Source organism: Pleurodeles waltl, chromosome 6, assembly GCF_031143425.1.
Source record: "Pleurodeles waltl isolate 20211129_DDA chromosome 6, aPleWal1.hap1.20221129, whole genome shotgun sequence".
NCBI classification, from domain to species: Eukaryota; Metazoa; Chordata; class Amphibia; order Caudata; family Salamandridae; genus Pleurodeles; species Pleurodeles waltl.
Window position 1 is genome coordinate 1189601853 of NC_090445.1, and position 26614 is coordinate 1189628466.

Consider the following 26614-nt stretch of genomic DNA (forward strand, 5'->3'; position numbering starts at 1 on the left):
CCCTACTCAAAGTTCTACCACATACCATAAAATGCGATTTCTTATAGTTGAATCTCTAGACCCAAGCCTGACATGTAAGAGGCATAAGCTCTAACTACTTTACGGAGGCCACTCATAGTGCGGGCCATCACGACCGCATCATCTGCGTACATCAGCACAGGGACACTAGAGCCATTCACCTTCGGGACATCCCTACAGTGTTCCACCCAAAAATCAGACAGTCCATTTGTACATAAAAGGAACAGAGTGGGGGCCAACACACATCCCTGTTGAAGACACTCTTAGTAAGCTTAAAGACATCTGAGCATTCCCAGTTTATCCCCACCCTCACATTTGCAACCGATCCTGAGTGGAGGTACCGGAGCAGCTCTACAATATTAGGATCCATCCCTAACTGACTTATCCTTTCTCATAGTATGGACCGATTTACCTTGTCAAAAGCACAACTGAGGTCCATAAAGGCAAGGTAAAGGGTGCCCTTCCTGTCTCGCGTATATTTCCCAATCATCATCAAAAGATTAAGGCACTGTTCACGCGTGCCAAGACCATCCCTAAACCCGTACTGGTCCCGGCTCAAAATTTCCTTTTCTGCCATCCAAGCCTCAATACTCCTTAAAATAATCCGTCCCAAGATATTCCCAGAAGAGTCAAGTAAGGAAATGGGGCGATAAGACTTAGGGTCATTCCGATCCCCCTTTTTATGAACTGGGATAATACAAGCCCTTCTCCAAGAAGCAGGAATTCCCACGGTAACTGACGCATTGAGAACATTTAAGAGAACAGGTGCCCATAGCTGAGGACAAGATTTGTCCAAATCCATAGGGATGGAGTCCGGGCCTGGGGCTTTATTATTCGCACAACCCTGGAGTGCATCAATGACTTCCTGAAGTGAAAACCTGATCGCTAGATTGGGAAACACAGCACACTCTTTATCCCAATTATTTCTTAGGGGGATTCCCTCAAAGATTCTACAGAAATGTTTTACCCAGGCCTCCGGAGCAATATTACAGCCCAGACCCTCAGATGTCTCTGTTGCAAAAGAACCTCTGTTCACCACCTTCCAGAACAAACCAGGATCCTTCATGGCTGTAGCACGCTCCAGCTCCTCCCAGGCCTTTTCTTTAAATTTTTCCTTACTCTCCCTCAAGGCCCTTTTATACTTAAACCTTGCTGCTTTCACCGCGGCCATGTCTCTGGGATATTCCTTGAGGGCCATTTTCATATTTGCCCTAGCACTGTAACAGGCCTTATCAAAACACCCACCTCTGTGCTTGGTGGGACGCTTATCTATTGAAGATAAACAGTCTCTAACTATTTACTTCAGCTATTGCATCCATAACTTCCTTGGGGCTCGGAGTCGCTCTCAAAAGTATAGCCATAAACAGGGGTAGGCTATCCCCCACCACTTTCTCTATAACTCGTTGTGCATCTACCTGTTTCCAACCAAGACGCCTACCCTGGTCTCTTATCTTCACTATTGCGGGTCCACCGCGTCCTGATTTACTTGGAGCCACTGGGAGTTTAAAACACACTGTGAGGGGGTTATGATCACTTATACATTCCCCAAGCACTTCTCCTCCATTTATCAGATCTTTCAATAGTGGAGACATAAAAATGTAGTCAATTTTGGTACCCGACCCTCTACCCACAAACGTTGGGGGCTGTTGAATATCTACTACTTCAGTGTCCCGGAAATTCAAAAGGCCCATCTTCCTAAGTTCCTTAATCAGATCCCTGCCTCTGGCATCCTGAACATCATCCGCCGAGTAGTCCACACAGTCAAACTCGAAAGGATTTATCACTGTACTAAGCCGACCCAGCTTGGCATAAAAAATCTCCTGACACAATAGCACAGAATTCCAGCCCCAACTCCTCCATTCTACACTTCATCACCTGAAGGACGGAGAAGAAAATCCCAATTTGACACTCCCCACCCCATACAGCATTATAAAAATTAACCAACAAAACATTGAAGTTGTTTGAGAAAATTACCCATACAGGCAATATACTCTGGTGATTACAATTAATTTGAAAAGCTGCCACTATCTTAGAGAAACGGATTAAGGTAACCAAGCCCCCTTTAGAACGACCTCCAAGGGAATGAGCAGCTTGGATAGCAAATCTATCAAACCCATCCCACACAGCCAGCCCCTCAGACCAGGTTTCCTGTAGCATAATAATTTCATGACCGGCCACAAACCTCACCCAAGCATGGTCAGATAACTTGGCATCATACCCCGCAATATTCCAGGAAATAAGATCACACTTCGACCCCCCCGCCCCTCCAGCACAGTCAAAGTCTTGGTGCATTGTCAATCCACCCCAGCCAAGTCAGAATTTAAATTATTTACTGTACCCCTGCAAAATGGCCGCAGGGCATTCTGGGTGGGGGGGGGAACCTGCCGAAATCAGGAGAGGGATCAGCACCCAGTCGCATATGTTTGTAGAAATATCCCAGGTGGGCCATACCAATTGTTTCTGCCCTAGAAAAAGCAGAACTATATGAGGAGAAAAGACGTTGAGCCAGGCCTGGTATCTAACATTTATAATAACACAATCCTCTTTCCCCTCTTTTTTTTCTAGGCCCAGTCCAGTCAATTATTCTAACAAACAGAACATCCACCAAATCCTTAAACGAGAAATTGCAGTTTTTGCTCAGCCAGTGGCCAGTTGTATTTTTTAATTGAGCTGTAGATTCAATTACCCCAGGGGCATAAGCAGGGACATTTGTCAACAACACACAGGGGGCACATGCCGGGGGGAGATCCAAATAGGCCAACAAAGACTTTTTATTCAGCGGATTCTGGTTAAACTTCCCATCTGGCTGTTGGCAAATCCCCCCCAGCCACCACAGAATCATAGCCAGGTTGCCTGCCGAGGCTGGAATCATTCAAGGCCTCCCTGCCCATTAGTGGGGGGGGGGGGGGGGTCGTTGAAACCAACACAGACTGAGCACAGACACCTTGGCCCCCGGAATTAGTCGGATTATCCAGTATTTGAGGCATATTCCCCTGGGACCCAGCATCTTCCTCCTGTAGGTTCACCTCCTCGCTTGGTTGAGACAGACAGCACAGGGCCTCACGTCCCCCCTAGAATGGCTCCCTTGACTTCTTAAATCGCATAGCCGAGAAACTGCTTTTTCTATCTCCGATAGTTTTGCCATCACAGGAGCCAGCATACCATCAATCATCTCCATAAAATTTGACAATAAATTGGTTGCATCACAGCCCATTTGCTCGCTAGAATCAAGGCCGCAATACAACTCCTTGGAATTAACCACAAGAGATGGTTTCGTTTTATGGACTGTTTTCTTCAGTGACTTTTTCTTCCTCGGTGGAGGACTGCGCTTATCCATAGTGCAGGTCGCAGGAGAGGACAGCAAGAGCCTTTTACTTCTTCTTGAAGGCCCTGGATCGCCAGAATCCCTGAAATTCTCAACAAGGTCACGCTCTGGAACAACACGTAGTTCTCCTCCAGGATGGGCCACCACCCCCTCCTCCTCCAAATCCACAGAGGGATCCCTAACTACTGAAACATGACGCCAATCCTCCATCTCCATGGATAACCTCCTCTTCGCCAGATCAATTTCCTTAGTCACAAACCCAACAGCTCATGCGAGAAAGGGGTCCAATGTAGTGTTTACACTACCCTGCCTGCAACCACCTCCATTCATAGCTCCAGGTAGCTGGACCTTTTTCTGCCCCATTTAAACAAGCGGTGGCACCCCAGTAAGCGGAGCAACAAGAATCACAAATTAAGCACAGTCTCTCAAGGCAAAAGGGTCTCCCGTCACTTATAATAAGGTACAAAACACAAAAACTCCCCATCCATGACAAGATGAAAGGGGGGTGGCCCAGCCCAGCCTCTGGTGGTCGATGACGGGCCTGCCCTTGGCGGGCAAGCAATGTCAAATTTAAAGAGGCTCAAAGAGTCCAGCCCCCCCCCCCCCCAAGCACCAGGCAGGCGATGAAATCCTGCACGACCCACGAATCGAGCGTGCAACGTCAAAATTAAAGGGGCTTGACAAGTACTGCCCCCAAACACCAGGCAGCCGAGGAAATCCTGTGCCCAGTGGCATAGAGTGCCGCTCACACCCCAAAAGCCTTGATATGCTGTTCGGAGTTTGCCTTGAATAAAATCTTGTTTACACAATGTGGTGTAATATTGTAGCACTGAGCATTTTGCATCACATGCATAATGTGAAACGCCGGCTGTTATGCAAGCTTATACTGGCGTAGTTAGAATTACACACAGGCTTAAAAATAGTTCTGCTTTCACTCAATTCTACATAAATGAATTGTATGTCTACATCCTTAAACTTTAGCTCTAGAACAAATATTGGGCATCTTGATTTAATTTAATATGTAATGCAAGCATGCTCCTGATTGGACAGTCAAGAATCTGAATCTGATTTGGGCCAACCAGCAATTTTGCGACAGAGATGTTATTGGTAGAGAACTGTTCACGGAGTAAAGGTTACCAAAATTAGAATATAATTTGAGAAGAAACATGTTTAACATAGAACATGTCAAATATGAAGCACAGCTCATCAGTAATTAACCATCTCTGATGAACTACACCATGGAAGACTGGACCAATCACATACACATTCTGGGAAATGCAGAAAGCCATAGCATTGGATAGGCTTGCAATTTTTCTCCAAACGTAATGCACACATATGGCCCTCTGTTTTTCACACTATGGTAACTTAAATAGACAAGAACAACCTCAAATAACTCAGTTCAAATTAAATACCAACAATTAGATGGCTCAGATGGAGAGCCTTGAGAACATGACAGAGTATACAGGGGAGTTAAACATGTTTGCTATGTAGTGTCACAAAAGACCATGTTTACAGACAATGCATGAAGAGGGGATGTTATTACAAACATGAGAACTATATACTTATGTCTCAGGATGCTAGATGGACATTTATTATAATCCGAAAGTATGATTTACAAGAATTATTGTACATACAAATACCGGAACTGTTATTGTAATTCAATATAAAAAAGTAAATAAAGATACCCAAAGGTCTGGATGGGGTACCCCATTACCCTTTTTAACTTCTTTGTTGGTATGAATTGTTGAAGTTGTATTCTGAATTAAGCTGTCAGATTGCTCCCAAAGATCACCTATGATAAATAAAAAAATGAGTACATAAACATTCAAAAATTTTATTATCTGACAATGTGAAAAAACACTGTTGAACATATTCAATAAATAACATTCTGGTCTTAGCATCATTCTAAATATAAACTAATATTGCAAATCAATTGTATGGCAACTATATCTACTTAGTTACATATGTATTTCCCTCCATCAGAAGATTGTTCAGTCTCCACTCCATCTAATGACAAGAAGGAAAACACGTCAGCCAGCACTGGGGAAAACAGTGGACATGAGATTGACCTCGTCTGCTGGCTCAGTTTTCAGTTGAAATAAGGAAATAGAATGCTAACGTAAATCAAACACCAACAACTCAAATGTAAAGAGAGAAAATAAGGAATGGTGTTAGACCAAAGCTAGGGAGGCGCATGTGACGCCAGACTCAGATTTCAGGCTTTTTGGACAGAATCAATCCTCAGAAGTTGGACAAAATCGTGCCTTGCCCTGTCCAACTGAATTTCACCATCTTTAAGGGAATATTCTACAATGTTGTTGTGGGCCTTATCCCTCATATGTAGTGGCCGCCATTGTTGGAATCCTCAACATCCTGAGATAACTTCTTATTATAGATGGGCAGGGGGCCCTTCAGCTTGCTGAACATTAACTGTTGCCCTTTAATAAGACTTTTGCAAACTTTCACAATGCACACATACTTTTAGTGTCTTGTGCTGCCTTTGTGTTCCTTATTTGCCTGCGTGAAAATAGCTCTGAAGTAACTTGACTGCTAAACAACCTACATGCACTCAATTCATGTGTCTTGTTGTGAATAGCATGTCTAAAGCATCAAGTGAAACTGCTCAATTCAGTAATCATGTGCAAGCCGCACAGACTGAAATGTACAATTGGACCATCTTTCTCTACTGCCAAACTTGTAATCAAGAAGCCTTATCATTCAAAGGATGTAAGCCCTAAATATCTTTAAGTTATTAAGGAGGGTGACAGTGAATTTCAAGGGGCTTCCTCAACATCTGCGAACAGAGCCATTTAAAAAAACATCTGTATCAGTTAAACACCCTGAAAATAGGTTTGCTGAATCTCCCTCCAAGTCACTATCTCTTTGTACACTAGAGAACATTATGGAGGAAATCAGAGCCCTAAAGTCTCTGTCAATCACTTTGATCCAACGTACTGGAGAAAAATAGTCCCCTCATGATCAGCGTATCTCTTTGCCTAATGTTTCTGACCTACTAAAAGAAATTATGCAACTCAAGAAATCTATCTGGAAGATTTGGAAAATAGAAATTGCAGAAATAATCTGAGGATATGCGAAATACTGGTGAATTCAAAAGGATCTAATATGATTGACTTCCTGTAAAACGCAATTCCTTCTATCGTCCATCTATAAAATAAAAATCCCCTTAGGATTTAATGAGCTCATCGCTTGGGTTCAAAGTCTAACAGCTCCATATATTATAGGCACACAGGGATTATTGTTTTTTTACAATTTACAGACCTGATGCGTGCATTGGCTAAACAACTTGGTACCCTAAATTGGTCTGGACACAGAGTTTACTTTACCCAAGATGTTTCTAATGCCACTGCTGCTAAAAGGAAACGTTTACTTGAGATGCACCGTCAGCTGAGGTCCTCAAAAATAAGATATGTTCTGTTTAATCCGGGCTTTTTAAAATTACATTCAAAAACAGACAATATACTTTTCAGGAAGGAGATGAACTTCAGGCGTTCCTTTGACGATGAGTTCATGAAGATATGGAAATCGCTACATATGCAATAATATGATTTTCCTGGTTTCCATGTTGATAAATAACTGGATTTCTTTTTCAGGTTATGCTTCTTGTGATAATGCTGCAGACTAATTTTTTCCTCTTTTCTTTTATGCTTTTAGTTTTGGCTCATGACTGATAATCCCATACCCATATGTGATTCCCACGTATGTGTCTTGTCCATTGGCAACATTTCCATGTGTCCTCAATGTTAAATCTGTTGTCCATTCCGTATTTTGTTAAATAATTATCATTATCATTCTTGGTGTTATACCTTTTTTTCTGCACGTTACCGCCTCATTGTAATGAAATGTAAATTTAAACTGTAAATTTTGTATCCGTTCGGAACGAAGTGAGGCGCATCTTCGTTCGGCGTTCCGCTCCATTATATCCTTTTGGATGTGCCGTTATATTGTTATCTTTTCACTTGCAATTGAGGAATCTTTCTTTCCTGTATTACCTTTACGAGCTCTTATTTTTCAAGTCTTCTCACTCTTCCCTTTCTTCTCCATATCCCTTCACATTTACTTCTTGATTCTTTCCTTCTATACTTTTGTTCTCTACATCTTATATGTACCTTCATTTATGTATATCTGCTAAGATTATGGGTCCTATTACAAGTTTGGCGGTCCAAGCCCTGCCAACCTGCAGTGACGGTCGGACCACTGCACTCCTGGCGGCCTGACTGACAGATTATGATCTTGGTGATCAGACCGCCAGGGGGCCCCCATTACTGCCATGATCATTGATCCCGATGGGGAGGCGCAGTCGAAGTCGTGGTCAGCTACGGCAGAGGCACTGAGTTCAGCACCGCCGTGCTGATCACAAGTCCTCTTCTGCCAGCCTTTTCATGGCATGGGTAGTGCAGGAGCCCCTCAGCTAGCACCCTCAGAATGCACATTGTCTGCACTGCAGACAATGCGCATTCCGAGGGTGCTGTTGTGCCACGGCATAGGCCAATGTCACAGCACTGTTTCCGCCGGTCTGACAGGCAGAAATGTCATAATATGATGTAGCCTAGTGGAAAGATCGTAATATGACTGGGGGGGAGGCCGCCGGAATGACGGCAGCCTCCTCCTCGCAGCTTTGGTAGTCATCTCATTTCGACCACCAAAGTTGTAATGAGGCCCCATGTCTGTATCTGCAGTACATATAAGAGTTGTTACCTGGAACGCTAATGGCCTAAAGAATCTGGTGAAACGGCAGCGCATACTGTCACACTTACCTAATCTTAAATCAAATTGTTTTCTTCAAAAAACGCATCTCACTGATAAGGAAACTAATATGCTGAGGAAGTATTGGGTTGGTGATTTGCATTTCTCCCCATAAATTCATCATAAGAACTGAGTTATTTTATGTCATAAACTCTTAAAGGTTTCATTTGTAACTCAAGAATGTGATGAAGGTGGTCGATGGGTTTTAGTTAAACTTAATATCTATAATATTCCTTTGACACTTTTTAATATATATAGTCCAACATATCCACACACTGAATTTTGGAAACTGATTTCTCACAAATTCAGGCAACATCATTCACAAAATTTCATATTGGATGGAGATTGTAATCAGATATTAAAACCCTTCCTTGATCACTCTTCTATCAATTCATACCCCACAAAGCCTTTGTTTCAGATTTCTTTGAACAGAATGACAGAGGAGACACCCATTTCAGTTTTGTATGGGATGCTTTTAAGGCACCATCTAGGGGATTTATAATTAGCTATGTCTCACCTAAGAGAAATCTTAGGGAAAAAGGGACCACAGCTATGTTAACCAATATTAACCCCTAAAGTGTGGGTGTCGGCCACTGGCCGACGTCCACCCTACCTCCCTGGTGCGCGTCACGACCAGTGACCGACACCAGGGAGGTGGTTAAAAAATTGCATCAGAGGATTTTCTTTGTTTTTTGAGCCTGGGAGACACGGAAGAACTTTTGTGTCTCCCCCCCGCCCCTCTGTGACGTCAGCTCACCGCAAGGCGTGCTAACGTCACATTTTTCCCCACCGTAGCAGCGGAGTAGTAGGTAAGTGTCCTCTCCCTACTCCGATTGGGAAAAAAAGGCCAAAACAGCGCCGGCAGATGCCAGGGAGGCATCAATGGAAAGGGGAGACTCTCCCCTTTTAATCGATGCCTTCCAGGAACAGTTTCCTGACCATGGATCGCAGCACAGCTGCGATCTATGGCCAGGAAACACCCCTAGGCCCCAGGGATCTGGTTTGGGCGGGGTCGGCCCCATGTAAATGGACCAACCCCCCATGGGGGCATAAACAAAAAAAAAAAAAAATAGGTTTGGGTTCTTCTGGGGGCCGATTGTGCCCCCAGATAATAAAAAAAATAAAAAAATGGCGGGGTCGGCCCTTTGAACCCTTGGGGCTGAATTTCATCAGAATAGTTTTCCCTGGAGGGGGGCGATCGGACTCCCCCCCACGGAATATTAAAAAAGAAAATGTTGGGGTCAGCCCTTAGGCTGACCCCCTACGGGGCCAATTTGTTTATACATGTGATTTTTTTTTTATAGATGTGCGCTTTGCCACGGGAATGCACACATCTATGGAAAAAAAGTGATATGTAGAGAGTCAGTCTCTCTCTCTATATATATATATATATATAAATATATATATACACATATATATATATATATATATATATACACACACATTCTTTTTTTTTTGTATATGTGTTGTTTTCCGGGAGCCACAATCGGGGCCCCCAGGGGAAACCACACGTATATAAAAGTGATATATATATATATATATACATAGATCTGTCTTTTGTCTAGTGGCAGTTTTGACACCATAAAGTAGCGCAGATGGTTTATTTTCCTGCTGCAAAGGATATACATTTATATGTATTTAGCTGATTGGATTAGTTAAGCCAAGCATTACCTGTGCTTTCAAACAAATTAAATGTACGTGCGAGGGGGACTATGGAAGTGCGAGGGGGACTATGGAAATATGAGGGGCACTTTTGCTGGGTATTATTTTGCTGAGGGGATTAGGAGAGGAGGTCATGGGAGGCAGAGCAGCAAAAATGACTGTCGAACTGGGTGCCACAAGCGCTAAAGGCTGTGATGATGGGTATGTGGTAAGGTAAAGTAATACTGTGTCTTCTTTGTTTTTTTCAGTGTCTTCAGAGAATCTGCCAAGTCGGAGAAGGAGTGAAGGTAAGGTGACGGCATTTACTATTGGACACATCACACACACCAATAAGAAATGTTGTGGCTCTATCTGCTTTCTACGTAGCCTAGAACTTTAGAGGGACAGCTTAGGCAGTAGCAGAGATGGCGTCTCCTTGGATGACTGCTGCTCAAGCCCTAACCCGGGTTATAGAGGACAGCTCTGATGTAGGATCAGAGACTGAGGCAGCAGATACTGAGACAGCATCTGAGGGAGAGGACAATGGGGTAGAATTGGGGAGTGATTTTTCAGTTGGCGGAGTCCAATCCGACGACACCTCTTCCAGTGAGTCTGAAGGAGACAATGACAACAGACGTGCTATCCCTTCGCTAGCACAGTCTGTGCAGCGGGACAACACTGGGTTAGTCGAACCCAGAGAGCAGGTGCATGCAGCTACAAGCACAGAAAGAGTGCTCTCTTCGCAGCCCCCCGGTTTAGTTCAGCCCCAAATTCCACCTTTTACTGGTGACGCTGAATGTAAAGTCGATACAGCCAATTTTTTGCCAGTCGACTACGTCCATCTATTTTTGGATGTTGACTTCCTCCAGGAAATTGTGCAGCAAACAAATTTGCGTGCAGACCAATTTCCGAGGGAGCGTGGAGGCACTCTAGGGGTCCATTCAAGGGCACGCCAGTGGACTCCCACTTCGCTAGCGGAGTTGAAGATATTTTTGGGCCTTACACTCGAAATGGGGTTAGTGCAGAAACCTACCTTGCAGTCTTACTGGACGTCTCGCACGATTTGGGTAACCCCCATCTTCGCAGCATACATGAGCAGAGATTGTTTTTTGCTACTGCACAGCATGCTGCATTTCAATGACAATTTTGCTGCATTGCCCAGGGACCATCCAGACCATGACAGGTTGTTCAAAATTCAGCCTGTCATGGAACATTTGTCTGTCAGGTTTCCAAAGATCTATACTCCTGGAAAGAATATAGCAGTCAATGAGTCCTTGATCCTGTACAAAGGACGGCTGCTGTTCAGACAGTACATTGCGAGCAAAACAGCTCGCTATGGCATAAAGCTGTACATGCTGTGTGAGAGCTCTTTTGGCTATGTGTACAGCCTGATAGTGTATACAGGGAAGAACTCTACCCTAAACCCTGTAGGTTTCCCTCCCGTGTTAGGGGTCACAGGTAAGATTGTATGGGAACTTGTCAAGCCACTTCTTCACAAAGGTTATAACCTTTATGTGGACAATTTCTATACAGGAGTAGAACTGTTCAGTGAGCTCTACAAAGCTGGCACTGTGGCCTGCGCTACAGTTCATTGCAACCGCAAAGGATTCCCGCAGGAGCTTGTTTGCAAGAAGCTCCAGCAATCCCAGAGTACTGCATTGCGTTTCAACGAACTCCTCGCAGTCAAGTTCTTGGATAGGCGTGATGTATAGGTGCTCACTACAATTCATGATGAGAGCACTTCCCCCATCACGGTTTGGGGTCTGTATACTTGATTACAATAAGTACATGGGCGGAGTGGACAAGAATGACCAGGTTCTTCAACCATACAATGTGTGTCGTAAAACTCTCACTTGGTACGCGAAAGTGTTTACCCTCCTGATCCAGATGGCAACATACAATGCGTATGTTGTTTACCGTGATGACTTTCCTTGATTTCCTGTTGTCAGTAATTGAAAGCCTCACTGCTGTTACAGAAGCAGCAGCAGCCTCCACCTCGTGTGTTCTGGAGGATGTGGCAAGGCTGTAGGAGCGACACTTTGCTGATCGCATTCCTAAAACACCCAAAAAGGATTGTCCATGTCGTCGCTGTAAAGTGTGCTCGAAAAATGGAAAGCAGCAGGAGAGTTGCTATTACTGTCCCCAGTGCCCATCTCAACCAGGCCTCTGTGTCCCTATTTGCTTTACGTTGTATCATACTAAAGCAAAGTTCTGGGAAATCGACTGAGGTGGAGCTGTCGTTGGGTAATCCTTTCAGTGGCAGTGCATGGATAACGAACGTCCATGGGCAACTGCTTCGTTAGGCAAGGAGCCACAGAATTTTACTTCATCTACTTCAGGAAATCATGGACTTCTTTATGGCCTGCTTGAGACCTATATCCACCATCAGAAAGTGGTAGGTGTTCTATTCAATTAACGTGCATTATATTCCCCATACTACACATACTAGTTGACAGAACATATGCCACATTGCCACGGAGTACCCTGTGTGGCAGAATGTTAAAAGCATGACTTAATTTTGAAGTGCTTGTTAGGGAACTTGTGCATACTACACAAGGACCACCATGATTGCCAAAGAGAACCAGATTAAGTGTAATAAGTCAAACAAATGTCCTGTCGGACATATTCACCAACATTTCTACTTGTTTGAAATTGTGCAAACTCAATTTGTAGCTTCACTTTCAAAGCAAAAGTAGAAGTGTTGATGAATGAGTCCCACACAATATTTGTTTGTGTTTTACTTTAGAGACCTTAGGATTTCTTCACCAGCATTTCTGCCTTAATTTCAACAATAGATATGCTCGCTCATTTTGAGGAATAGGCCTCCCAGGGCATACTAGGACACCCCCCAACTTGCATCCACAAACTAGTATAGGTTTACTTGGCAATTACACAGGATTAGTCAGGACTCTGATGACAACAGAGACGTGACTGGGTAACGGAAAGCTTTTGCTAAGTGTGTCTTCACAGGGATATTGCACAGGAAGAAGGCAGATAGTAAAGGTAGTACAGATGTACATCATCTACACCTATGGATGCAAACACATTGGTGCTATCTCAGAACTGAAGGACAATAACATGTACGGGTCAGTGTTCGACCTGCTTTTCATGTTAATCAGAACTATGACCTTCTGTTTAGGGAACATCGCGAGAATTCCCCAGCATGTCTCTTAGTTTCAAAGGTAGATATGCTCACTCAGGTCGAGGAATCGCTTTGTACAGCATACTCGGACACCCCCAACTTGCATCCACAAACTGGAAGGAGATGGATTTAGCACAGTGAGTGTGTTAAAGGCGCATGAAAAACATGTCTTCCTGAGCCTCAGGTGGCTGTCATGGGAGTCATTAGTAAAGGTTTGTTACTCATGCATTCTGTAATGTTAAGGAAGGAGGGGGTTACTTGCCAGGTGTTAAAATGTAGTCAAACTTATTCTATTCTGTGGTGTATTAATATGATGGGCCCTTCTCTGGCAGCGGTAAGTTAATGTGAGTGCAGTGATTGGTTGGATTAGACCTGTGTACGGAGGTATGTAAGGATTGTTTGTTGTATGTGAATGGACCATAAAGAGGTTGGTGCCTGGACGTGGCTTTATGGCCCACCTTCAAAAGGCTTGGTTTCAATATTCAGATACTTTGATAAGTATTCATGCTTTGAAACCATCATTTCTGGAGGTACTAAAACCAACCAGTGTGAGTGGTGGGTTCAATTAAACATACTAGTACCAGGGGAGTCCAAGGGTGCAGGACTTGCGTGACTCTCACCAGTTTTCCTTCACCCAGAATCCTTTTGCCTCGCACTTCAGTGAGTGGAAGTCCTGGGATCTGCCGGCAGCCACAAATGTTATACCACTTAGCGTTCCACTAAGTCTCCAGCAAAAAACTGCCTCACTTTAGTGAGTGGGCAAGTGACCACAACAGGGAAGTACCCAAAATGGATTGTGGAGACATCAAAGTTACCTACCACAAAACAGCCTCGTTTTGTAAGACATTCACCTGAGTATTTGGTCCTGGGCTTGGCAGTCATATAGGGACACCTACCAAACACAGACATTTCTGAAAACTAGACACCAGACGCAGTGCACGGAAGTGTGGCGTGTTTGGATTTCACAAAGTTTTCTTACCCACAATAACCCTGCAAAACTGAAACGTTGATTAAAAACACAATTTTTCCTTGCTTTTTCATCACAGAAACTACAAGAATGTGTAGGGATCCTCAAACTTCCCACCACACAGTGTTTCTCCACTTGTCCTGATAAAATCACAACCCCACTTGTGTGCCTGCGTCCGGAATAGATCACTCCACGGTTAACAGTAGCCCTCATGCAAGGACTACCTTGACCCTTGTGTGACCCATTCCGGTCGCGGGCACTGGCCTACCCACACAAGTGAGGTACCATTTTTATCGGGAGACTTGGGGGAGTGCTGGTTAGAAGTAAGTTTGTGGCTACCCTCAGATTCCAGAACTTTCTATCACCGAAATGTGAGGAAAAAGTGGTTTTTTTTTGCCAAATTTAGAGTTTTGCAAAGGATTCTGGGTAACAGATCCTAGCGAGAGCCCCACAAGTCATCCCATTCTGAATTCCCTTAGGTGTCTAGTTTTCAGATTTGTCCAGGTTTGCTAGGTTTTCCTATGTGCTGGCTGAGCTAGAGGCCAAAATCCACAGCTAGGCACTTTGCAAAAAAACAGTCAGATTTCAATGTAAAAATGTGATGTATCCATGTTGCTTTCTGGGGCGCTTCCTGTTGCGGGCACTAGGCCTACCCATACAAGTGAGGTACCATTTTTATCGAGAGACATAGGGGAACACAGAATAGAAGAACAAGTGTTACTGCCCATTGTCTGTCTCTACATTTTCTCCTTCCAAATGTAAGACAGTGTGTAATAAAGAAGTGTATTTTAGAAATTCCCTGTAATTCATATGCTAGTATGTAAGACCCCCAAATTCAGAGATGTGCAAATACCCACTGCTTCCCAACATCTTATCTTGTGCCCACTTTGGAAATTCAAAAGTTTCCTTGATACCTATTTTTCACTCTTTATATTTCAGCAAATGAATTGCTTTATACCTGGTATACAATGAAAACTCGTTGCAAGGTGCAGCTCATTTATTGGCTGTGGGTATCTAGGGTTTTTGATGAACCTATAAGCCCTATATAGATAAGATTCCAACAGACGGAACGGGGTATTGCTTTTGAAAATCTGACATAGCAGGAAAAAGTTACAGAGTAAAACATGGCGAGAAATGGCTGTATTTTTCACCTCAATTTCAATATTTTTTATTTCATCTGTTATTTTCTGAGGGAAAACCTTGTAGGATCTACACAAATGATCCTTACTGAATTCCAAATTTTGTTTACTTTTCAGAAATGTTTAGCTGTCCGAGATCCAGCATTGGTTTCAGACCCATTTCTGTCACCAACTGGAAGGAAGCTAAAAGCACAAAAAAGTATAATTGAGTTATGTCCCAGTAAAATGCCAAAATTGTGTTGAAAATGGGATTTTGTAATTCAAGTCTGCCTGTTCCTGAAAGTTGGGAAATTGGGGATTTAAGCACCACAAATCCTTTTTTGATGCCATTTTCAGGGAAAGCACCACATGCTTTCCTTCTGCAGACCTTTTTTCACATTTTTCAGAAAAAAATGAAATTTTCGCTGTATTTTGGCTAATTTCTTGGTCTCCTCCATGGGAACTCACAAACTCTGGGTACCTTCACAATCCATAGGATGTTGGAAAAAAGGGACACAAATTTGGCATGCATAGCTTATGTGGACAAAAAGTTATGAAGGCATAAGCAAACTACCCAAAATAGCTGAAAAAGGAGAAGGGGTTAAACATTTATAATATATTTACTGTATTTCCAAGAATAGTAAAACTCAGAATTGCTCATCCGGGAAAGTTCCAGTTCAATAAATTATCTACAGAAAAAGCGTGTGGTATGCTTCTTAGAGTTAACTCTCAATACTACGAGGCAAAATCAATGCAGGTGCTTTGCTTGCTAATTATATGAAGGGTAGAAAAGAAATAAAACACTATGTCACAAATTCTTCGGGTACTCAACTGCTCCATGACGCTGACATAGCAGCAAGCAGCATGCTTCGAATAATATTACCAAGCACTCTACACTCCCAATAGAAATCCTCCTGAAGCTCTTATAAACTCCTACTTTGCGAATTTTAAACCTCATAACATCACAAATACTGATACTTCCTACCTTGAATCGGCATTCACCATAGATGAACTTAAAATAGCAATTACATATTTACCCAAAGGTAAAGCATCTGGCCCTGATGGCTTTACAGTTGAATTATATCTTCAATTCTCCCGCATATTATTCCCTCAGCTTTTCAAACTCATTAACTCTCTCCATAAATTCATCCATTGGTTCTTTCACAGAGGCAATGATCTGTATTATTAAAAAAAAAAGATTTAGACTTGACCTTATGTAAAAACTATCGCCCAATATCTTTGATTAATATGGACTGCAAAATCTTTACTACAGCACTTGCCCTTAGACTAATTGATTTTCTCCTTGATCTGGTTCCCCAAGAACAGTCTGGATTTGGGAAGCACCGGAATATTGCAAGCAACTAGCGTACCTTTCTAAATATCATTAGTAAGGCAAACAAACTTACACCCTCCGTAGCTGTGCTCTAGATTCAGAGGAAACTTTTGATAGAGTCAATTTGCAGTTCCTTCTGAAACCTTTAAAATGGCACGGTTTATCCAACTTATTTCCCTACTATATTCTTCTAGCTCTACTGCACTTGTGAATGGAGTGCAATCACCTTATTTTCACCTTATGAAAGGTATCAGACAAGGCTGCTCCCTATCTCCATTACAATTTATGTTAGCATTTGAATCCTTCCATCAACTTAAAACATACAATAGCTTACATGGTTTTCAAATCAAAGGCATACTTCTCAAGTATACTGCTTATGCAGACGATATTCTTCTGTTCATTTCACAACCTGACATTTCTTTACTGTCCTTTTCCTGAACAATTAAAATTTTACTCTGCAGTATCATGATACAAGCTAAGCTTAAATAAGTCTAAAGTTCTACCTCTTTGAAATACAGTAGTAAAGATATTTTAATCCAACTAGATCTCTCATGGAATCTTGTGAAGACTAAGGCCCTCATTATGAATATGGCGGTCGGTTCCGATCCGCCGGCGGTGGCGGTAGAAACCGCCAACAGAGGAGCGGGCCGGACCGCCAAATAATGACCCAAACGAAACACACTAATCCCGCGCACCACCCATCGCCAGGAAAGGAGTCCCGCTGACGACAGCAGAGTCCGCCCACAGGCCGTCGGAAAGGCCCAACCCACCCATCAAATTATGAACCACCATTCCGCCACCAGTTCCGGGGCGGAAACCCCTGCCATACAAAGCCAGGCAGAAATTAAACAAATAGAAGGAAAGACTCACCGGAGTTCCACAAAACGTGCAGCGGCAGCCTTGGACAGAGAGCTGCTGATCATGCCAGCCTTGCTCCTTGCCATATACCTACACGACTGAGACCGCCAACGAAGACGACAACGGTAAGTATCGCAACCTACGACACAAGGGAGGAAAGGGCACAGTTACATACCCACCCACTCCACCCATTCTGCAACACCCCTCAACCCTTCCCAGCAGCACAAGTCATACACCCCACACCAAGAGGTATGCACCCGACCGAAGGCCACTACAACACAGGCCACACAAAAACTTTAATTAGTAGGTCACTGAGCTAAACAGTGCCAACAGGGCCAATGGCCAGTCCATAAAATGCACATTGTCCTTGGCCACAACTGGCCACACCTGATTCCCACAAGTGCTGGGTACTCCACAGAACGGGGCACCATATGGGGATCCAGGCACCTCACGGAAGGGGGGCATTCTCGGCGGGGGTGGGACTTTGACTTGCGTGAGGAGGTTGGAGGGGGGGTGGGCTTCTCCTTTGAAGGGGTGGGGGCTGTTTGTCTTAGGTGGAGCTGGATGGCCTAGGCTCTGAGCGGGCCTTCTTCTTCATCGGGGAAGGGGCACGGGAATGGGAAGGCTGGACCGGGGTGGGCTGTGATGTGGAAGGAGCGGAAAGGGCAAGGAGGTGGGCACGTTTGGGGACAAGACAGGGTGGGCCAGTGGGTTGGAACAGGTCTGCACGGGACAGGAAAAGTTTCTTGGGAGCAATTGGGGTGGGCGTGGATGAGGGCGTGGGAGTGGAGCAGAGGGAGCTGATGTATGGGGTGTATATGTGCGTGTAGTGGGTGCAGGTGACTGCTGAGTATGCTGTGGTGTGGTGGATGTCTGATGGGTGGGTGTCTTGGTGCGTTTGTGTGTTTTGGGAGGTGGGGGGTGGACACAATGGGAGAAGACAGACAGCTAGTGTGGATGTATGTTGGGTGGGTGTCTGCAAGTCTGGTGAGTGTGCTGCATGTGTCAACTAGTAGTAGAGGTGGTGAGTGCAGGTGTGGTGTATGGGGTGCATGTATGGCTGTCTGCTATTGTGGTGAGTGCAGGAAGAGGAGCAGTAACAGTGACTGAAGGTGCAGTGCATGAGGGTGTGGATGTAGAGGGGACAGACAGGGAGGCGGAAGAGGTGGGCACACTGGGGGAAATGGACGTTGTTGTGTGTGCAGCTGTGTGAATGCTTGTTGTGGGAGGTGTGGTGCTTGTGTTTTGAAGTGTGCTTCTTGTGTGTTGATGTGCCTGTAAGCGGGTCTGATTGTGTGCTTTGGACAGGTGAAGGGAGTGGGGTGCTGGAAGGGGTAGAGGAGGTTGGAGGGGGTATGGAATGGCCAGGGAAACTGGCTGCCGCCCGAGAGGAGGCCAGAGCCTGAAAAGATCTCTGTAGGGCAGGCACGGCACTGTGAATGCCATCCAGATAGGCATTGGTCTGCTGCACCTCTGATGCCAGACCCTGGATGGCATTGACAATGGTTGTCTGCCCTACAGAGATGGTTCTCAGGAGGTCAATAGCCTCCTCTGTGAGGGCACCTTTCTGGGTGGGTTGGCACGTGCAACTCTGTGGGGAGCAGAAGGGAGGGTGTTGATGGTATGGGGGTGGCGGAAGATCTCACGGTAGTGGTGTGTCCACTAGGGTCCGCCACAGCAGGTCTCAGAGTCACTACCTCCTGTGGTAGTAGCCTCTCCCGTGGAAGTCCCCTTGCCTTCCCACCCACTGGTCCCCTGGGCATCCGTTGTCTCTGCCTCGGAGGATCCGTGGGCCGCTGCCTTCCCACTTGCCGATGCCTCAGCTCCCTCGTCTGATGTTGATGCTGTACCAAACCAACACAAGAGAACAGGGATGGGGAGACAAAAACAGGAGACAAAACAGGAGAGACACTTGTAAGTAGCTGAATGCTGATACACAATGGCCAGACATACACCCACCCAGCAGACACACCCAACAGAGGCAGCACCGTGCACTATGCCCATGGCCATGCCCCTGACTACTGAGCAGAATACTGACCTACACCCATCCCCTGAAATAATATTGGAGCAGAGGTAGGTGAAACCTGACAGGGACACCCCTGCACCCTTTGGGGAACATACAGTAGATGGACACCAGTCAAATTCCCTGCTCTAAGCAGCATGAGCCCTATCACACACACACACTCATCCTTCCAGACTGAAGTATGGTCTATGAGTACTCACCCCCTTGTGACTGCTGTGCAGCCTTCAAGTGCCCATCCAGATCTGGGTACGCCAACGCCAGGATCGGACGCATGAGGGGGGTCAGTGCCCGACGGGCACCCCTTCCACGTTGGGAGGACTTCCCCCAGCTGGGCCTCAGTGATCTTTCGCACCCAGCGCTGCAGGATCTCCCACCTCTTTCGATAGTGGGTGCTCTGCCGGTTGTAGACACCCAGGGTCCGTACCTCCTTAGCGATGGCATGCCAATGTGCCCTCTTCTGGTGGGCGCTGACCTAGTAGGGTGACACAGAAATGGAACACAGAGGTCAGGCACTTGCACGATGGGAACAGCTGGCAGATTCTCAAACATAGATCTGACTGTACTCTCAGACATGCAGGACAGTGGCACGCTGCATTCTATGCACCATGGCCCATCCTGGCTCACAGGACCACACATATGTGCAATCCACTCCATCCATTACTCACAAAGTGCCCCCCAAACCCGGACTCACCTGTATCTCTGGCCATCCGTAGAGTCTGTCGTACAGGGGCAGGACCCCTTCCACTAGCTTCTCCAGTTCTTCCTGGGTGAAGGCCGGGGCCCTTTCCCCTGCACCACATGGAACATCCATAGCCAGAGGCAGGTGACAGCAGTACACAGAGTGGAGTACCTGTCCGCACGAGATCAGGGAGTCAAGTGATCAAACGATGACGAACGTGCTTACGTTCCGTGGCAGTATGCACCGTCACCGGCAATCATAATACGCCAGGATTCCCCATGGGCATCCATGCTTAGCCAATGAGGGTTCGAACAGCGGTCAACAGCGCCGTACGCTGTGATGTCAACAGCTAGCAGTATTAGGTCACTTCCACAACGAAGGGGCAGAACTACAGTAGGCAGACATTTTTCCATCACCTACACATCTTGAAATTCATACTACTCACAATGCAGGGCTTACTAGCCACATGAAGCACCTAGGCCTCTATCCATTGCGTATAGTAGTACACATGATTTACCCTGTTCCCTCCTATTGATGTACATGTACATCTGTCAGGTTACAGTTATTGTACAGACACTACTATGAACAATGCAGTGCATGTATTTAGCAAATATGCCAATGTATGTGTGCACATCACTCCTTTTTGTAACCCCTCATAGGGCACCATCGGTGTACAGACCACTTGTGGATATGGGGACCATGGTGGAGCTTCAGATCATTTTCACTTACAGATTCACACGTGCAACTATTCAGGACCTATGTGCATTACTGGATCCTGCACTGACTCCCGGAAATCGTAATCAGCATGCCATTCCAACTGAGGTGCAGGCGCTCTCCGCACTCCATTTCCTGGCCACAGGCTCATGTAAAGTGACAGTGGGCATGGGTGCTGGTTTCTCACAGCCAATGTTCAGCCAGGTACTGACAAGATTTCTGAATGCATTTGTAAAACATCTGCAATCCTATGTGCGATTCCCCCAAAGTGCTGACCTCCCTGCCATCAAGTCTGACTTCTATGCCTCTGCAAACATTCCCCATGTCATAGGTGCCATCGATGGCACCCACATAGCTATCATCCCCCCAAGAGTGAGTGAACAGGTGTACAGAAACAGGAAGAACTTTCACTCCATTAACATCCAATTGGTATGTACTGCAGACCAATACATTTCCCTTGTGAATACCACTACAAGAGGACAGAGGGTGGATCATAGGTAAGTTTGCCTGTCACTAACTGACACATTGCAGAAAGCCTGCCTGTCTGACTAAGGGATATTACAATGATGACTCTGTATTGACCCTTTTTCTAGGTGATTCTGGCTATCCAAACTTGGGTTGGCTCCTGACACCAGTGAGGATTCCCAGGACAGATGCAGAGAGGAAATAAAATGAGGCCCATGGACGTACTAGGAGGGTGATAGAGCGTACTATAGGCCTCCTGAAGTCTAGAGTCCGGTGTCTACATATCTCTGGGGGTTCCCTGGCCTATGGGCCTGATAAGGTGTGTGGAATAGTGGTGGCCTGCTACATGCTGCACAACGTGGCTGTGAGACATTCTATCCCCCTTTTGGATAGGTCCTGATCAGTTACCTCAGAGAGGTGAGGAGAGTGATGGTGAGGATGAGGAAGGGGAAGATGTCAATTCCAGGAACCAACTGATACAACTCTACTTCCAATAACTGTCTGGGACTTAAGCCTGTAATTGTGGTTAGTGACTGATACTGTCAGTGTGCCATGTCATATAGGGGGGATTGGTCATGATAGGTGAGACATGGACCTCTTCTGCATGGTACTGACAGACAATATATGCATTCTCTCCGTGCCTAATTTGAAACACACATTACCACCACCAAGCACAAATTGACAGTAAAGTTGTTCTCTGCCAGTTGCATCCATACTCCACTTTGTTCAACAACATTGAAGACAGGGGACAGTGTTACAGGTGAGAAATGTGTTTTATTGGTCGAATACAGTGAATTGTGCTATATACAGTGATGGAAGTCGTAAGGTTTGGGTGTCCTCAAAACCGACTTGGGGGCAGCCCTCTTGGATGTCATAGGTGGGTCCTATTTGTAGTCTAGTACTTCAATTTGCCCTGAGCTAAGTGTTATTGGTGAATCGGTGGGATGGTTGCTTTGCAGTAGTAGCAGTGTCAATTGTTGGAGTGGTGCTTGTTCTTAGCTGGGTTTCCAGTGCCATATCTTGGCCTGAGACTACGTTTGGGCACCTGCTGTGGAGCTTCTTGGGGTGGCATAGTTGGCCCTTGTGATTCCTGGGAGGGTATTTCCTGTGCTGTTTCTGCTGCTTGGGTCATCTGTTGCTGGTTGTCCAGGGCTGTTGTGGGGGCCTCTATGCCTGGTGTGGGTGTCTGACTGTTTGTTGACCAACTGCAGCAGTGCTCCAGCAATGGTGGCCATTGTGGCATTGTGTTCTTTCCACTGCTCCAGGGCCTGTTGGTGTTGTTGCTGCTGCATCCTCTGACTTCGCTCCAGGGTGGACACAATCTGTGCCAACCTGTCTTGGGTATGTTGGTAGGCCCACATTGCCTCTGCAATGACGTCCTGGGCTGCTGCATCCATCCAGGGCCCTACCCCCTGACCCACTGGGGCACTTGAACTTGCCCTAGCCCCCTGTGCCTGTGTCCCCTGCGCAGGTCTTGACGTGCCACTTGTACTGGGGCCCTCGCCTTCATGCATGTTGGGAGTGGGATACTGTGGCCTCTGTAGCTGTGTTCCACCTGTCTGTGCCCTGGGTCCATTGGTGTGGGTACGCCTCCCCTGGCCTGCTGGTCTTGACTGGGTGTTAGGGGTGATAGTGGTTTCCTGAGGCTGTTGCATGGTGAGCATCCAGGGCTGTGTGAGGGGCCTGCCTGCTCATCAGTGTCCTGGGGTCCTTCGCCAAGGTCTTGTGATGTGCCTCTGTCTCCCTGGAGTGCTGTGGCACTCCTTGTCCCCTTCATTAGGGTTGCTTGGGTGGTGGTGCCTGTTGGGGGACATAGACATGTATGTTACATATGCCTGAGGGTTTGAGGTGTACATAACTGTGCAATTTTGTGCTGGTGTGACTTTCAGTGGCCTTCCAGGGTGCCTTTGTTAGGTGGACATTGCACTTAGTGGCAGTGGTGGGGTTATATTGTGGTGGGGGGTATTATTCCATTGTGGGTACGTGCAGGGGTGGGTAGCTGTGCACAGCGGGAGTGATGTGGGCCTGGTAGTGAGATGTGGGTAATGCAGGGTGGTGGATGTGGTGGGTAATGGCTGGGTGGGGTGTGGGTCGAGGTGGGTGTGGGTGGGGTGGGGTGGTGCATGCATTGAAGATGTGTTGTATATGGGGTAATTGTATATGACTTACCCAAGTCCCTTCCTCCAGTCCAGAGAGTCCCTCTGGGTGTGGGATGGCGAGTACTTTCTCCTCCCAGTCAGTGTATTCGTGTGGTGTTGGTGGCAGTCCTTCCCCAGTCTTCTGCACTGCGATGTGGTGCCTGGATGCCATGCAACGGACCTTCCCCCGCAGGTCGTTCCATCTCTTGCAGATGTCGTCCCTGGTGGGTGGATGGTATCCCACTGCATTCACCCGGTTGACAATGGTCTGCCACAGCTCCAATTTCCGCGCGATGGGTGTGTGCTGCACCTCGGACCTGAATATTTGTGGGGCTCCACCTTCAGGATCTCGTCCACCATGGTCCTTAGCTCCCTTTCGGTGCAGCGTGGATTTTGGGGGGAGGTGGGGACATTGTGAGGGTGGTGGATGGTGTTGGAACTGGGGACTTGGTAAGGGTGCTGTGTGGGTCGATATGCGTGTCCTGTATGCTGGCGTTCTCTGTCTGGCTCTGGTGGTCTCCGTCTTCTGGTTCTGCTTTCGTTGCAAGGATTGTGGGGTGTGTCTGGGGGTGTTTTATGGTGTTCTGGATGTGTGTCAGGTGTGTGGGTGACAGGCCTAGCCAATGTGTGCACTTGATGCTGTTGAGCCCACTTGCCGTCCGTGGCAGTCACAGCCGCCAATGGTCATCCGGCCTCCAATATCCGCCGAGGTGATTTGTGCATCATTATTTGGCGGGCAGGATGTGGGTGTGCTTGGCGGGGGTGGGGCGGGATTCCCGCCGACAGGGTCATGGCGGGGAGTGGTGGTCTGGAATTTTTTGGCGGGGTTGGGTTTTTCAATCATTATATGGCGGGTTTCCATTCGCCACTGCCGGCGGAATTCTGTTCACCACCGATACAGCAGTCGGCGGTCATTCCCGCCACATTCATAATGACCACCTAAATGTTTGGGGACTTTCTCTACTAATAATCTCAGAGAGAACTTAAAAATAAATCTGGATAGTGTATCCCTAGAATCACATATCTTCCCCAGGGATAGTCACCCCTCTTCTTATCTTGGTAGGGCCATCCTGATACAATTAAAATGATGATTCTCTCTATTATACATTTCTTTCTTCAGATGTTACTAATTAAGATGCCTAAGAAATACTTCAATTCCCTGGATAAAATGTTATCCAATTTCCTACGGAAGGGAAAAAGGCCTTGCATGTCATTGAACAGATTAAAACTTCCCAAACCATCAGGGGAGTTAACTTTCCTGATTTCAATCTTTATCAAAAGGCTTTCGGAATTAAACATATCCAATCCTTTATTTTTCACTCTTCTACTTCAGACCCTAAATTATGGTTTACATTAGAATCTTCCATGATCTTTCTCCCCTTTCTTCCACAAACATTCTATATATATATATGTCTCACCCCTCAAGTTTTGGTAACCTTCCACTACTTCATATTCTTGCTCCCTGCTTAAACTGCGTCTATTCTCTAATATCTCTACATAGCCCCAATTTCTTCAAAGCCCCATTTGGTATAACAAAATGGTTTTCCTCAAAAGAAAACCCATTTTATGGAAAAGATGGACTGACAAAGGCCTATTCAACGTCTCTCAATTTATTTTATCTCTAATAATTCAGTCATCTCTTCCAATTCTCCCTCAAACATTTAAATTGCCATCTTCATTCCTTCACCAATACATTACATGATCTTTTACTACAGACCCTTACTTTGTTTTCCCACTATCCTATTAGAAATAATGATATTCAATATTCACCACATAAAGTTCCCACATCTACAAAAAACCTACCAAGACCATTCAAGACAGACCTAAATGTACACACTGCATAGCATTGGGACATTGATATACAACAAAGATGGCCTACTACGTTATTGGATAATACGTGGGCCAAAATACACCTACAGGAAGCCCAGCCAATTTAACACAAAATCATATAATTTATATAATAGGATGTTCTATACACCTGCTTATATGTTTAAACTTACATTTCTTCAGCAAGACACAAGATGGAGATGCAATTCTCATCCTGGTACTTATGTTCATATTTTCCTTCAATGTCAAGTGGTGTTTGATTTTTGGATGCAACTTTGGGACAGAATTTCTGCTATCACCGGAATCTATACACCACTGTCCATTGACAAAATATTTCTTGGTGGATTACATTTATTATGGGCAAATAACAAAAGAGTTGGCAAATTTGCAGATCTTTTACTTGCATAAGTTGTACAAATTATAACATCTAACTGTAAATGTACAGAAAATCTGTGCTACAACCACAGACTGGACAGATAACATCTACAAACTCTTCAAATATCAGCTGAAAGAGATATATTGCGGCAACCTCTCACTAAATATCGTTCAACGGTAGCAAATGTACTTGTTACCTGAAATTTATTAATGATTCTTCTATACTCTTCCGCACAGTTTCGCAATATATCATAGCTATTAATATGTATTATAGTTTTTACATATTTTATTAAATATTGTTTATGATGGTATTTTTGTTTTTTATTTCTTCCTTCTCTTCTTTCACTTACTTCCATTCTTTCATCCTTTTATTTGTGTATTACTAATTGGCATTTATTTGATATCCAAATGTTTATATTTCTATTCCTAATGTTCACCATTTTATCTTATTAGATATGTTTTCTTCTGAGATGGCAATGTGATTGCATATTTACATATATTCATAATTATAATGAAAAAGTCTTTAAACTAAATAACAGCAAGCCTACTTGTTAAAACCCTACCTACAAAATACAATAAATTAACCATACAATTAAGTAAACCAAGAATTATAATTGTTTATATTGTTTCACTACCTTTCCTCACTCTTTCTGTTTTCAGCCCTGCTTCACACTTTTGAAGCCCACTGACATTCACAAACAATGCAGAAAGTCAGTTTTTTTTAACAGTCACAATCTTAATCCAAACTATCTGATCTCATATGAGAGATTTTGTGATTCTTGGCTCAGAAATATACCTTGGAAGAATCCACCATTCAAACTGATTACTGATCTTACCTAAATCGCTAATTGGAATTCTGATACTTGCAAATCTACTATTTCAGACTAATCAAACTATGGAAAAAGATTGAGTTTGACCACAACTCAAGATGTTTTTTTATCCATACAACAACACCTGCTTCCTTTACTGCTCCACTCGCAGCATTCACCTTAAAAGAACTTAGAATACATAAACATTCCACACCACAATAGTATTCCAGAAACACAGCTATCTCGCTTCTTTTATTGACAATGCTCATAAAAGATACACCTAGACATAAATATTAAAACTAATTTGAAAGCAGGTGAATTTTATTTATAATTTGTTTTTTAAATAATTGGGATGTCAAGGTTTTAGTTTTAAAAGAATATGTTTTGAATGTTGAGATGATCACAGTGTAGAATTTTC

At 44.9% G+C, this 26614-nt stretch overlaps 1 protein-coding gene across 1 annotated transcript in view; it reads right to left on the reverse strand.

The window, feature by feature from the left end:
* TLL2 (tolloid like 2) overlaps positions 1 to 26614 on the reverse strand; it is a 1863287-nt gene that overhangs the window by 1005869 nt on the left and 830804 nt on the right. Inside the window, exon 3 of the mRNA XM_069240439.1 lies at positions 5058 to 5135. Within this exon, the coding sequence (XP_069096540.1) occupies positions 5058 to 5135 (78 nt within the window). The remainder of the gene's footprint in view (positions 1 to 5057; positions 5136 to 26614) is intronic.